Source organism: Rhinatrema bivittatum, chromosome 16 (assembly GCF_901001135.1).
Source record: "Rhinatrema bivittatum chromosome 16, aRhiBiv1.1, whole genome shotgun sequence".
In the NCBI taxonomy this organism is placed as follows: Eukaryota; Metazoa; Chordata; class Amphibia; order Gymnophiona; family Rhinatrematidae; genus Rhinatrema; species Rhinatrema bivittatum.
The window spans coordinates 11,300,560-11,316,122 of record NC_042630.1 but is presented as its reverse complement, the minus strand read 5'-3'; the positions used below and the strand labels follow the sequence as shown (position 1 = coordinate 11,316,122).

General features: G+C 39.5%; 2 protein-coding genes across 2 annotated transcripts; one reads left to right on the top strand and one right to left on the bottom strand.

The window, feature by feature from the left end:
• Positions 1-4,460: 4,460 nt before the first annotated feature.
• LOC115077258 (olfactory receptor 10A4-like) lies at positions 4,461-5,408 on the bottom strand. The gene has a single exon (XM_029579543.1). The coding sequence runs from the start codon at positions 5,406-5,408 to the stop codon at positions 4,461-4,463; it is 948 nt and encodes a 315-aa protein (XP_029435403.1).
• A 7,747-nt stretch (positions 5,409-13,155) lies between these two features.
• LOC115077257 (olfactory receptor 10A4-like) lies at positions 13,156-14,100 on the top strand. The gene has a single exon (XM_029579541.1). It carries the CDS (start codon positions 13,162-13,164, stop codon positions 14,098-14,100), a length of 939 nt encoding a protein of 312 aa, XP_029435401.1. The 5' UTR covers positions 13,156-13,161.
• Positions 14,101-15,563: the final 1,463 nt, after the last annotated feature.

The following is a 15,563-nucleotide window of genomic DNA, read 5'->3' as shown; positions in this document are numbered from 1 at the left end:
GGCCAGCTAATCTTCACAAGAGACCACTGTTCTGATCGAACGTGTCACGTAGAATGTCAAAGTGACACCTAACCCCCTACACTCTTACCTAAACCCCACCTCGAGTTACTAGGTGGGCCTACCATAGGGATACAAATACCTAACTATGGGAATGATATTATAGCCAGTCTCTCTCTCTCTCTCTCTCTCTCTCTCTCTCTCTCTCTCTCTCTCTCTCTCTCTCTCTCTCTCTCACTGCAGGAAATACAACAGGTCTGGCACTTATCACAGAATCTGAAAATGGTATACATAGAAATGATGGCAGAAGAAGACTGAATGGCCCAGCAAGCTTCACACATTTTTTCTCTCATTCTTATCTGTTTCTCTTAGCTCATTGTTCTATTCCCCTTCCACCCCCACCATTAATGTAGAGAGCAGTGATGGAGCTGCATCCAAGTGAAATATCTAGCTTGATTAGTTAGGGGTAGTAGGGGCAGTAACCGCCGCGATAAGCAAGCTACACCCATGCTTATTTGTTTTACCTAGACTATGTTGTACAGCCCTTGTTGGTTTTTTTTCTTCTCCCCTGCTATATTCTCCCCTGCCTTTTCTTCTCCCCTGCTATATTAGCATAAAACACACCCCTTTTGCTATCACATGCGGTACTTATCGCATTTTGATAAATCCAGGCCATAGTTTGTTCCTCCCATGCACACTAGGCATGTGCAATACTTTAAAATGAAGCGCATAGGGGCCAATTGTTTTCGTGTGACTCCAAAATGAATTGAAGAGGGCCCCATGAAGTATATCTTATTTGTTTCATTTGTTTGGAATAGAATGGTTTATATAAGCCATTATAGTCAATGGACTCACAGAAACCATCGGAAAGCGACAGGTGCAGAGCAGGTAGCCAGCAGTGAAGGGGAGGATGGGCATGTTTTCAAGGAGACAAGAAGAATAACGTATCACAGTGATGCATTTTGCCAGTCTGGCCTATCGCTGCAGACCGACTACGGTACATTTTAAAAGAATTACGCCAGTATGTGCATAAGTGCAAATCCCTCCTCAATCTCATTCCCAGGAATGTCTCCCCATCTGAAGATAAATGCAACACATAGAGGATGTACATGTGTATTTTTATGCACCTACAGGAAGGTCAGTTTTCTGAAAGTTCATTTACCTGGGTAAAGCACTGTTGTCGCAACAAGCATGGCTTTGCAAATTATCTCTTCCCCATCTGCTCCCCCATCCTGTATCTTTTCAGCATCCAAAAAATGCAATGCGGGTATGGTAAGTTGTAACACATCTGTATTTTTGAACTAAAGAAAACAACTACAGATATATTTTTAAAGTCAAATATAGTTAACATTTAATCATTTTGGGATTTATTTTTACATTAACTTAGGAGTATTTATTTTATTTATTTTAAATGATTTCTCACACCCTCCTTCGTTTGGGGTGAGGTACAGTAAAAACACACACAAAAATATAACGAGGCAATAGATTAATTGTTATTTCTCCACCAGACCGCCTCATCTTTCCCTACTTCATTCACCTATCCTCCCTTTGGCCCCTGCTACCCTTTCTTCCTTTTCTGAAATCATAGAGGAGGAAAACAACCTATCTTCTCTCCTTTTCCAATCTTGCTATTTGTTCCTCTGATCCCATTCCCACCCAGCTACTTAATTCTATTCCCTTTGCAATTGCCCACTCAATCTGTCATATCCCCCATGGATTATCACTATGACTGTCCCCTCTTTCTTCATGTACGCTGTGATCGCACCACTCCTCAAAAATTCTTCATTGGACCTTACCTGCCCCACTAATTATTATCCCATTTCCCATCTCCCTTTTGCATCCAAACTGCTTGGACTTGACGTTCGCCTCTGCTGTCTTGTCTTTCTTATATCTCAAGCCATTCTGGATGCATTGCAGTCTGGCTTTTGCCATTTACATTCCAATGAAACTGCTCTTGCCTAATCTCCAATGACATTTTCATAGCCAAGGCCCAGAGCATTTACTCAGTCTTCATCCACCTTGGCCTATTTGCTGCTTCTGAGCACTGTCTATTTCTTGACATAATGTACTTAATTGGATTTGGGGATTCTGATCTATCTTAGGGTTCATCTTACATCTCCCATAGTATGTTCATTGTACATTCGGGAGATTCCACTTGCTGGTATTCGATATTGGGTCAGACCAAGAGTCCACCAAGCTCAGCATGCTGTTTCCAATCCAGGTCATATGTATTTTACAGGATTCCAGACAGTAGGTAGATTCCATGTTGCTTGCACTCAGTGATAAGCAGTGGCTTTCCTCGTCTACCTGATTGTTAGCAGTTTAAGGACTTTTCCTCCAGGAAAGTATCCAAACCTTTTTTAAGCTCAGTTATGTTAACCACGTTTATCAGATCCTCTAGCAAAGAATTCCAGAGCTTAATAGCATATTGAGTGGAAAAATATTTTCTATGATTTGTTTAAAAGTTGCTACTTAGTAACTTAATAGAGTGTCCCTTAATCTTTTCCTTTTGAAAGAGTAAACAACTGATTTGCATGTACCTATTTTATGTCACTCATTATTTTATAGACCTCTATTATATCTCCCCTAGCCATCTATTCTCCAAGCTGAAGAGCCCTAACCTCTTTAGCCTTTCCTCATAGGGGAGCTGTTCCATTCCCTTTATCATTTGGTCGCCCTTCTCTGTACCTTTTCCAGTTCCTCTATATATTTTTAGAGATGTGGTGACCAAAATTATACACAATACTCTAATATGTAATTGCACTGTGAAGCAATAGAGAGATACTGTGAGATTCTCTTTTGTTCTCCATTCTTCCCTAGTAATTCCTAACATTCTGTTTGCTTTTTTGACTGTCATCACACACTGAGCCAAGGATTTTAAGGTATTATCCATGATGATACTTAATTCCATTTCCTGGGTGGTGACTCCTAATATGGAACTTAACATCGTATAAGTACAGTTTGGTTTACTCTTTCCCTATGTGCATCACTTTGGATATGTCCATATTAAATTTCATCTACTAGGTGGATGCCCAGTCACCAAGTTTCATAATGCCCTCCTTCAATTTCTTGCAATCTGCTTGTGATATAACAATTCCAAATAATTTTGTGTCATCTGCAAATTAGATCACTTCACTCATTGTTCTTTTTTTTCAGATCATTTATAAACATGTTTAAAAAAACCACTTGTCCCAGTACAGATCCCTGGAGCACTCCGTTATTTATTTTCTCCTCTCAGTTCATGTGCCTCAAATCTGTATTATTGAATCTTTTCACTTATCTCTCTACAGCGTTTCCCTTTGTGCTCTCCCACAGCTTTCAGAACCACTTTTATGCTGACGAGTCACATAGCTACATCTCTGCAACAGAAATTTCACCAGAAATCCAGTCCCAAATTTCAGCCTGCTTGTCTGACATCTCCACCTTGATATCACACTATCACTTCAAATTTTACATGGCCAAGCAAAACCACTTCCCCTCTTATCTCTTTTTCTTTCTCTGTAGATGACATGCTCATTCTCCCAGTTCCTTTCCACATAACCTTGGGGTTGTATTTGATGCTTCTCTCTCTTTTACGTGCATCCAAATAATGGCAAAAGAGTGTTGTTTCTTCCTTTATAACATTAGTAACATTTATCGCTTCCTTTTGGAGCATGTTACCAAAAATGCTCATCTACTATCCTATCACCTCTCACTGATCCATCTTTCTCCACTGAAATCTAATCAAAATTCAGCTGCATAACTTATCTTCCTACACTGTTGCTATGACCATATAACCCTTCTTCTCAAGTCACTACATTGGCTCCCTGTTCTCTTCCACATTCAGTACAAGCTTCACTTACCTACAAATGCATTCAATCGGCAGCTCCTCATTACCATCTTCTCTTCTCTGTCACACTACACCATTCCTGGTGAACTATGTTTGTCAAGTAACTCAACCTTATGCTATGCCTTTCTCCTGTACTGCCAACTCTTCACTCCCAACTTTCCACTTTGAATCATGCTCCTTGCCTTATTCAAATCCAAATTCCTTTCTGAGGCTGCTTTCAAATCCTATTTCTCCACAATAAATACACTTGCCATAGACTTGTCTGTCATATATGTTTGCCTTGTCTAGATTGTAAGCTCCATGGAGCAGATGCTGTTTTATATGTGTATCTTTATAGTGCCGAATAAATATCTAGTAGTGTTTGAGAAACTATAAATCACAGTAGTAGTAGTAGTCATTTGTAATTGCTTATTCAATTGTCCTTTTCAATATTTTGGCAAGGATAAAGAAAATTGTGACATCATCAGATATCAAGCTTACCCTACCCCTGGTTAGTGCCTCATGATGTGCTTATCATAAGCTATAAGAGACCAGCTCATAGGCACATTATGCTGTCTGAAAATCACAGTGCCTGCATTTTTTGAAACAATTCACAGTAAGAAAGAACCAAGTTATAAGTCACACAGTGACACAGTCACAGTCCTTGCACATGCATACTTCTGCTGAATCTCCTTCTTACAGCTCCTTTCACCTCCTTATTACGGAGGCTGTAGATCATTGGGTTGAGCATGGGCATCACCACGGCATAGAACAAGGCAAATATTCTGTCCCTGTCGACAGAGGAGCCGGAACGAGGCTGTAGGTAAGTCAGCATGGCCGTACCATAGAACAGTGTCACAGAGGTGAGGTGAGCAGTGCAGGTGGAAAAGGCTTTCTCCCTGCTTTCAGAGGAGCTGATCTTCTTTATGGAGGAAAGGATAAAAATATAGGAAGCCAAAATTAGCAGGAAGGGAAGGAGGATAATCAATACCCCTGACACTAGGGTTACTTGATCATTGAGATAGGTGTCTACACATGCCAAACGCAAAACTGGTGGAATGTCACAAAAGAAATGGTTTAATACGTTCAACCTGCAGAAAGGCAGAACAAATACAAAACTGGTCCTTCCTGCTGAGAAAAGCATCCCCGTGACCCACAATGCCACTACCAAGATGCTACACTTCTCTTTAGTCATCATGGTAGTGTAATGTAAGGGACTGCAAATGGCCACATAGCGATCATAAGCCATGGCAGCCAGAAAAAAGCACTCCACAGTCGCCAAGAACAGAAAGAAATACATCTGTATGGCACAGCTCAGGATGGAAATACTCTTGTCTTCGATTAGTAGGCTTATGAGCATCTTGGGGACAGTGGTGGAGATTAAGCAGATTTCTAAGATGGACAGATTCCTGAGAAAGAAGTACATGGGGGAGTGGAGGCGAGGATCCACTGTAAGAATTACAAAGATGAGCGCATTCCCCAGCACGGTGAGGATGTAGAGAATCAGAAACAGAGAGAACAGGAAATGCTGCAAAGGCAGAGACAAATCAGAGAATCCCAACAAGATAAACTCGGTCACTAGCGTCTGATTTTCTGGTGTCATTTGCTCACTCTGCTTCGGCTAAGGAGGAAATAAGGAGAAAAACTCAACATTCCTTGAAGTAGCAATGTAGCAAATCTTAAAAAGAAGGATGGGTGAATAAAAAATTAATTTGTGACTGCTAATTCTATGATAGGGAGGATTGTTATCCTATCACAAGTATACACTATATGGACAATGTGTAGAAATTTATTTTATTTATTTATTTAATTTCTTTTCCTATACCGATGCTCAAGACTAGGTCTTATCGAACCGGTTTACAATGTAACTGAGGGGAAACCAATTAACATCAAGGTAGAAAGTAAAGTTACATTAAACAGGGAGCATAAAACCTGGGCAATGGAAGACAGTACAGAGTTTAAACTAAGAAACAATTAGAGAGAGATAAATATATCTCTCTCTAATTGAAATCTCCATGATTCTGTCTATAATTGAAATCTCTAATTGAAATCTCCATGATTCTGTCTATAATATTGTAGGAATAACTCTGCTTAAATTTTGGAGCGCAAAGTTTTAGTAAGCCTATGGGTACTGGAGAAATATGGATTTTTTTTTAGGCTATGATACTTTTTGTAGGATCAACATAAGAATTAACCAATGATGTTGTAATACCTGAACTCTGGAAACCTCAAAGTTTTCTACTTCATAAGGAAGGAATGATCTTTTCCAACAATATTTTGGATAATCCATATATTCGTCCAGGTAAAGGTATCGCATTATCAGCAAAGAAGACATGTCTGGGAAAGGACATAAATATTCTGCGATGCTATCATACCAGTAATTCATGTCTGTAATAGCAGCTAAAAATCTACCTGTGGCTGCTGTTTATAGTAAAACATGAGACAAACATCCAGGCAAGGGAAAAGGCATAGATATCTGGATAAATGTTATGCACTCTTACCAATGTCTCCAAAGAGGAAATGACAAGCTACTGAACCTGCTGACTAGATAGAGTGGTTTAAATAATGGAACGGATTCCTGGGATAACATCAGACATGCACCCTTGTCCCTAGAGGAGAATTAACTTGAGTGGTGCTTGGGAATAACAGCACATTCTAGATGTTGTCTCTAATTATGTTTTTTTTTTTCTTTTAATTTGTCCCTGCTCTCCCTCCCCAAGAATCCCTCAATAGGAACTGTAATGCATTTCTGTATTACATTCAGACTTCTCCATCTGTCTCTCTAGGCTCTACGTCCCTCTTCCCGGTCTTACCTTCAGTATCCCTGATTCGCCCACCCTGTGCTTTCTTGCATTGTTTCCATTTGAAAATTCAAGGGATTTACAGGGGACATGGGTACTTTGCAATCCACGTTCTTTGCAAGTGCAATGTGTGTGTGTGTGTATGTGTGTACTTTCCTCTCACCATAACAATGCCCCTGGCCCCACCACTTTCAGTGAGGATCAGGTGCACGCACTTTCATACAGCACACACGTTCATGAGTGGGGGAGTGGAGATTTTTCAAAGATATGGTTTCCTATGTAATACATATGGAAATTACTCTCAATATTTTTATTTATTTATTTATTTATTTATTTATTTAAGGGTTTTTTTTATACCGGCATTCATGAAAAAATTCACATCATGTCGGTTTACATACAAACAGGGGTGCGATGAATACAACAACGAACATAAATATATATATATAATATATATATATATATATATATATATATATGCGTGTGAATGATTGGTACACAGAGGTCAATTTGCAAAGCTTTACTCAGCTTGTATGCATGTAAAAGTAGAATTATAGCCATCATATACATAGGAAATTTTCAAAGGGAAAAAAGGGTCCTCCTCTTAACCAGGCATTTAGTGGCTAAGTGTTTGAACTAGGGGGTGTTGCAAGGGAGTGTTCAAGAAGTATGTTTGCATACAACATTTTCAAATCCTAATCAGCATGTACACATCTACCCAAACTGAATGGATCTCAACTGGTCAGATTAGATGGACCATTTTTTTCTATATCTGCTATTATTCATTATAATACTATGTTACTATCTAAATATGCAGATGAGCATATTTTGCACCAGGTATTTAACCAAGCAAGAGTAAGATATCTTGGCTATTAGTGAACTGTTTCGTGGATTATGCATTCCCAGAATGATTTCTCATGTGTGAGACATGAGAGAAGATGTCTTCCAAAAATGGTTTATAGATTAAGAATGCACTTTTTAGTAATTCTTTCAGCAAGAAAATGCTAGCTGGGAGAAAAGAACTGAAACCATTGTGATTTTATATTTTATATTTTATTGTGATTTATTTTGAATTATTATATTTTTGTTTGATGAGGAATGCATTATATTAATTGAGGGGAGTGTGTTATCATGCTAGTCTGTGTGATGCCACCTGTCAATTCCCTAGCAAGAGTAGGGACATGGTAGGTTTGTATTAGGAAATTGTATTATTATTGTGCTTATTATATGTTATATTGATATATTGCACTGTTTGAATGTAAACCACTTTGGTTTCTATTTGAGATATTTATAGAGAGAGACACAGATCCATATTTACTAAGCCAGCGAGAGGACAAGTTATCTTGCTAAAATTATCCAGATAACTTGTCCTGGATATTCAGCAGGATAAACGTCTCACTGAATATGATCACCTAAAGTTATCAGGCCTCCTCTTTTCCATTTCTATTTAAATCATACTGTTCTACTCCCCCAGAATCTCCCACCCAATATCCTGGTCTCCCTGAAATACTCCCAGAATGCCTCTTTATCTGTCTAGATTTTGGCTGGACAAATATATATTTTTATATGAATAGACATATAATGTCCTGGTTCTGTTCATCCATCTGTTTGTCTGTCCTGTCTGACTATGACTCCCTTTGTTGCAGTATTACAAACCCATAGTGCATGGGTGGCTCTATGCTGATAAAGGGAAGGCAGCCAGGGCCATGGAGCCATCACTTGAATACAAGTGTCTGCATCATCTGATCAGCAAATGGTAGAGGGTGCTGGGTAGGTGAAAAATATATGCAGGCTGCTGGGTCCCTGGATCTGTGTGGCTGCTGGAGTTGCATAGGTTGAGGCCCAGCATAGCTACCACTAGAAGACAATATGGTGGGGCATAGTAGAGAATAGCAGCTGGTGCCACGGAGGCTACTGTTGGCAATACATAGCTGGCTGACGTGGCTGGAGTATGTAACTTGGGAATAATATTTGACTCTTTACTCTCCATGAAATCACACATTTCACATATTACACAATGTTCCTTTATTAAACTATGACATATCATACCTTTCCTCAATCCCACCGATTTCAGAACCATCCTTCAATCATTCAACTTTCCTTCTCTAGACTCCTGCAATTCTCTATTTACTGGTTTATCCCAAAGCACTTACACGCCCTTCAGATCACCACCACAAAATGCAGCAGCATGTCTATTAACTGGTACCAACATCCTCAACCACATTACACCAGTTCCCTTTTCTTTACACTGACTCCCTACACACTGGCAAATTCATTATGAACTGGCTTCCATCATTCATAACCTAATTTATAATCTCACCTCACCCTGGACAAAAGCAGTGCTCAAGCTGTACACCCCCAGAAGAGCTTTACACTTCTCCAACAAACAACTTCTCGAAATCCCTTCCCCTCGATTGACTCATCTTGACGCCACCAGAGAGTGAGCTCTCTCAGTAGCTGGCCCAACTTTGGAACTCATTGCCCATACAACTTCACAGCATTATTGACCCAAAAACGTTCTGGAAAGCCCTTAAAACATTCCTTATTAACAATGCCTACAGCGAATTAATAGCATCCAGCCCAACCAATTAAGCTGTATATAATTTTTTTCCCAGAAAGATTGTATCCAGACACCTGTGTTTGTTTATTTCTGTTGTGTCCGTTCATGCAATTTTTATTGATGTTTTTAAGTTCCCCACCCTGAACCTTGGAGGTTTCAGGATATTAGGTGATTTTAAATAAGTAAGTAAGCAAATAAATAAGTGAAATAGACTATATATATAAATAAAATAAATGAATTATGGGCCATGGGAAGGCTTGCTCCTTCTCTGTCTAGCCCTAGGGAACCATGAAATGCCTGCCTCTCCCCAGCCAGCCCTGAGGAGACATGGAAAGGCTTATCTTTCTCCCCATTTGACCCTCTCTGCCCTGCTCCAAGGAACTATAGAAAAGACTGCCGCCATCCCTAAGCAGCCATAGAAAGCATGCATCCCTCCCCACCTTATTTCAAGCAGACATAGGAAGTCTTGCTTCTCTCCTCATTTGACTCAGCCTGCTCTTATACTGCGGTGCCACAGGAAGGCCCTGCCTCCTTCCCAGCCTAGACCTGTGGAGCCACGGATGGACTGCATGCCTTCCCACCAAGCCCCGAGAAGCTGCAGAAGACCAGGATCGTTCCCTGTCTGCTCCCACATAAGGTACCACCTTACTTCTTAAAGCATGAACTTGGGTTCTGGGCTTCTTTTTGTGTCTGCCACAGATGCAGAAGATCAGGTGACTGCCCAAGGGGCTATTTCAACTGCCCCATCCCAAAGATTGTTTTATGGTCATAAAACAATATGGGACTAGGGTATCCTGAGATTGGCATCATTATTTCAAAAGGATTCAGTGAGGCAGGAGGAACGGGGGGATTACTCCTGCCCTTTATACACTGCAGACCCCCCCCCCCCCATGAAGGGGCAAGTGTAAGCCAGGGAGGCCCCAGCCCTGCCTTGTTTGTGATGAGGAGAGCAGAGGGGCTTGGGAAGGCCCCAGATTTTATGCAGGAGAGGGAGAGTGAAGGAGTCTGGGAAGGCACTTTTATTTTTTACAGTGAGGGAACAGGGAGGAGTGGAAGGGCCCAGGGAAGCTGTGGCAATTGTTTTGGGAGGGGGTAGAAGAGAGGCCTGAGGTTGCCCCGGTTTAATTAAGGCAATAAAGGGCATGACATTTTTTTTTTATTTAATATTTATTTTGCTTCAGGAAATGGATTGAACCAAAATAACATTAAACAAACCGAAACCTGACTAAAAAAAAAAAAAAAATGAAAATTGTGTGAGCTTCTCTAGAATTTAATGTAGAATGCCTTTAGAGAGCCAGTGAAAGGCCTTATGGGGGAGGAAAGAGGGGGAAACTGAAAAGAAGAAACAATAGTGCTTACCGAGAGTCCCACAAGTCATTCTCCTCTAGAGAATGCGAATGTCTCATTATTCATGTCTGTTGGGATCAGATATAATATTTAAATCCTCCTTCCCTCTTCAGGGTCACTGGAGAAGACAGTCTTGTTTATACAAAGGTAAGTAAGTGACTCTTACTGCAAAAAAGTTAGTGTTATGCCTTATCACACAAAGCAATTACATGTAGACCGCAGGATGATAGATACACAGAATTATTGCTAGTATAATAATTTAAATGATATTAGAAATAAGGATAACATGATAATAATTAGAATATGGAAACCTCTAACTTAAAATATTTTAGAATAAACTCCCTCTTGAACTCTTTACCCTTTTTTTTAAATAGTTTTACTTATAGTGTGGGCTTCTGGACTGGAGTAGCAGAAATAAAGGAAAGAAAATTATCAGGTAAGTTTAATTTTTTTTCTCCCTTGTCTTTCTGCCATTCCAGTCCAGAACGTTGGGTATCTACCAAAGCCCAAACTGCTTCAATTGGGTGGCACTGAATCCCGCTTTGAGAATGCTTGCTAATCTCTTCTTTAGCGAGAATGTCCAACCTGCAGTGTCTCAAAAAGATATGCAATGACGAGCAAGTCCTAGCCTCCTATCCTCCAAGTTATTCCACCCTGTTGATTGTAACTTTTTTGCTCTTGTTGTTAAATGATTTGTTAAAGTTATACCCCCTTGTTCTGTGTAAACCGATCTGATATGGTTATGACCATGAAGGTTGGTATAGAAAAGAATTAAATAAATTAAAATAAAGTTTCTGCTCTACATATATATATATATATATATATATATATAATTTTTTTTTTTTTATTTGCAGCTTTTTTATACCGACATTCGTTTAGTAACATCACATCGGTTTCCATTTAACATAACGGATAGCAACGGTGCTTTACAATTGAACAGTTGAGATAGAATAATAAACAAGCTAGTTAAATCTAAAGAACAATTGGGATACTTATATAATCAAAACACATAATAAATATTGAGAGATAACATACAAGTTGAAAACATGAGCAAAAAAATTGAAGATATGTAAAATAGTAGGGAGATTATCAAGATGTTTGAAAATAATGAACTAGTTAAATCTAAAGAACAATATGCGGGACTTATTGCATCTACTGCAATTTCAATTCTCCTAAGATTTCTACATGTTTTCAGTCTGATGGCTGATCGTTCCCATTGCGTCACAAGTGGAAAATTTGGTAGTAATTCTTGAATCAAACCTACCAATAACAGAGCAGGCAAAGTCAGTGGAGATGGACCATTTAGTAAGCTGTGGCGCCTACAGCCACTTTCTTTTATGTACTGTAATACAAGCCATTTATTTTACTCTCTTTAGACTAATGCAGATCCATCTATGTAGATCTACCAAAGACCAGTTTGAGAGCATTGCAAATTACACAGAACTCAGCTGCTCGTGTTTTATCAGGACTGGCCTGAAGGAATCGCATCTTACCAATGCTTTATTCTCCTCACTGGCTTCCAGTCCAGTATCAAAATAATGCCAAGAATCTTACATTGATTCGCAAGGCATTAAGCCAGGTTTATGGTTTATAAAGATTTATATACCGCAACATGAACAGTTTCATAGCAGTTTACAAAAAATATACATAGGCAAACAAGAAAGTGCCTAGGTGCAATAATGCATTTAAAAAAATTCACAAAGGCATATCCTTAGATCAGCACCATTTAACATATTTTGTTGAAGCTCAAGAACTACCTCTTGCAATAGACGGCACTGTACCTTGGAACGGTTTGCCAAGACCAACCATGCCCAGAACCATACTTACACTTTTTTTAAAAAATTAATAAATTAAAAAAAATTTTAAGCAGGTGTGTAAGGGAGTCTATAGGAAACTCCCTCAGACTACCTTGACAGACTGGGCACAGCTGTCTCACTCGGTCCTCCTTAAGATCCAGACCAACAGTAAATTATGGGTGAAGGGAGAAACCCCTCACCAGAATATAGGATCTCAGGGCCTAGAAGTGTTAGATGGGCCCTGGGGGAGCAGGCAGGAACCCAGTCTATGCAAAGACCTGCTATGTGTAATGTCTATGTGCTACCTGAACTTTAAGGTGAGCTGCATTCTTTGTTTGATTTTGCTTTTCGCTGTACATTTATTGCACAAAAAGGAAACAGCCAGAGTCTGCCTCCTTATTCCTCTTGGCTGCTTCACGTGCTGCTTTCACCCAAATTACCATAAGGTGTTTGAGCAAAGTGAGCAGTCACCTTAAAGTTAGCAACATGGAATGGCACATTTGATTTGGTTTGTTCTGTCACAAGCAGTTCAGTGGTGGCAGAAAGATAAATATTTGCAGAATACGGCTTACAGTAACATTATGTGTCATTGATTTAGTGACAATATGAGCGTTTTTATGTAACTCATCAAGAACATGGACTCACACAAGTAATACATTTTTAAATAGAGAAAGAAAAAAGAGGATCTTAATGCCTAAGAATCTGAACTATATCATCATCTTGGGTTAATTTTTACATTGATTAATGCAGTGAAAAAAAATCACTTTCAACGAGGACTCTAACATTGATACTTTAATGAGTTTTATTTTTAATCTATGTCCTTATTTTATCCTAAGGATGACATCCAGGGAACAAATGACACTGGATAATCAGTCCCTAGTGACGGAGTTTATCTTGGTGGGATTTTCTGACCTCTCGCCTAACCTGCAGCATTTCCTCTTTGTTCTCTTTCTAATTCTCTACGTCCTTACCCTGCTGGGCAATGCGCTCATCTTTGTGATTCTCACTGTGGACTCTCGCCTCCACACCCCCATGTACTTCTTCCTCAGGAACCTGGCCATTCTGGAACTCGGTTACATCTCCGTCACCATCCCCAAGATGTTGCTCAACCTGCTAATCAAGGACAAGAGTATAACTGTGCTAGGCTGTGCCTTGCAAATGTACTTCTTTCTATTTCTGGGGGCTGCAGAGTGCTTGTTTCTAGCCATCATGGCTTATGATCGCTATGTGGCCATATGCAGTCCCCTGCATTATACAACAGTAATGACTAAAAAGAAGTGTGGCATATTGGCAGGAGCACTGTGGGTCACGGGGATGGTATTTTCAGCCGGTCGAACAAGTTTCATATTCAGTTTGCCATTCTGTAGGACAAATGTAGTAAACCATTTCTTTTGTGACATTTCACCAATTTTGCGCTTGGCATGTGCAGACACCTACATCAACGACCTAGTGACTCTAGCAGCAGGAGTGGTGGTTGTCCTCCTGCCCTTCTTGCTAATTTTCGCCTCCTATATTTTTATCCTTTCCTCCGTCAGGAAGATCAACTCCTCTGAGGGCAGAGAGAAAGCCTTCTCCACCTGCACTGCCCACCTCACCTCTGTAACCTTGTTCTACGGGACGGGCCTTCTGACATACTTGCAGCCTCGTTCCGGCTCCTCCATAGAAAGGGAGAGGGTCTTTGCCATGTTCTATGCCGTGGTGATGCCCATGCTCAACCCCATGATCTACAGCCTCCGAAACAAGGAGGTGAAAGGAGCTCTTAGAAGGAGAATCAGCAGAAACCTGTGTCCATGATGAATGTGAACGTATTGGGGGGGAGGCTGTTGCTGTTTCTTGGTATTCTGAAACGTTTCAGAAAAATCAAACATTGTGACGGCATCGTTTGAGCTATGAGGTGAATTCCATCTATTAACTATCAAAGAATTATGGGGCATCGACCAATGTTGAGACAGTTTTAACTTTCACTGATATCACAGTGACTTTGTGCTTTGCCAAAATGTTTGCCAAGACAGTTGTATGAACAATAGAAAAAAATTGAAATAGAAAATATATTTTTTTCTTTTTAAAAGCAAAGCCTTTCGTCTATCCCAAATGAGGTTACAAATATAACAACAGGCTCTGGTATGTGCAATAAATATTTCACTATATTTCTTGCGTGCTGAAGGGACTCTGACTTTCACCCCGGTATCTTCCAAAACAGTGAGACAGTACATTAAAATCTCTCAAAATGACTGTATCATATGTTATTGCTTTATATTGTTAAAATTTCTGTCCCATAAATACGACAAAAATAGACCTCTGATGACCTCTTGTCCACGGGATGGTATTGTTTAATTTAATTTCTTGCCTGTTTTTTGAGTGAAATTGAGTAAAACAGATTACAATGAAATACATAAAACCATGATTTCTGAATCCTCTTTTAGGAACGGGGCTTCCTCTTAAAGGCACAATCCATCCAAAATGGTGTTCCCTCTGTGCATAAGAATAATTTGTACTGACTGAAGACCCGGGACATGAAAATCGATTCCATGCATATTCATCACAGTGGTTATCCTGAAAACCCAACTGGCAGTAGGGTCACCAGGATAGGTTTCAGAAGTGCTGCTCTATAATTTATTGAAATGCTTTTAACAATGGGCTTTCCCTTTCATAGAAGCGCTATACAGTTTCCTGAAGAGATGACCACGTTAGACAAAAAAAAAATGTTCATTCTTATACAGTGCTATCTTAGTGCATTGCAACTATGGAATACCTCTGCAGGAATTTTCAATAGCGGGGAACACACATATGGAAAGGCTATTTCAGTATTTACGATCCCTCAAGTAATTGCATTTTTGCATTAATGTATGTATTTTATAACTAGCGATGGGCTGCTCTGTCTTTCAGACTCTGTGAGCCAAGGATGATTTTGGGATCCGGGATTTCTTTATATTTTTTCTAGCCAACCCACTCGGGACTACTATTTAAATAGTGAATTGCTTATATGGTCCATATTGCAGACTTCTGGGAACATATGTTTTTGTCTTCCAACAAGCTTTCCCAGACGCTTAAGTGACAGACAGACTCCCTAATTACTAAGTATCCTAATTACCCTAATTATGGTCACTGTATCCAGTACTAATTTTAAAATATCTACAACTGGACAATTATCTTTGAGATCAAAAATTTACTTTATTTCATATATATATTTGGCATTGCTTATATTTATATTTATTGCTACGTTAAATAGTTATACTGCTTATATAATATATTATATT

What these genes read in the sequence shown, in the direction of transcription:
- LOC115077258 (XM_029579543.1), bottom strand. Translation starts at nt 5,408, where the DNA reads ATGACACCAGAAAATCAGACGCTAGTGACCGAGTTTATCTTGTTGGGA.
- LOC115077257 (XM_029579541.1), top strand. Translation starts at nt 13,162, where the DNA reads ATGACACTGGATAATCAGTCCCTAGTGACGGAGTTTATCTTGGTGGGA.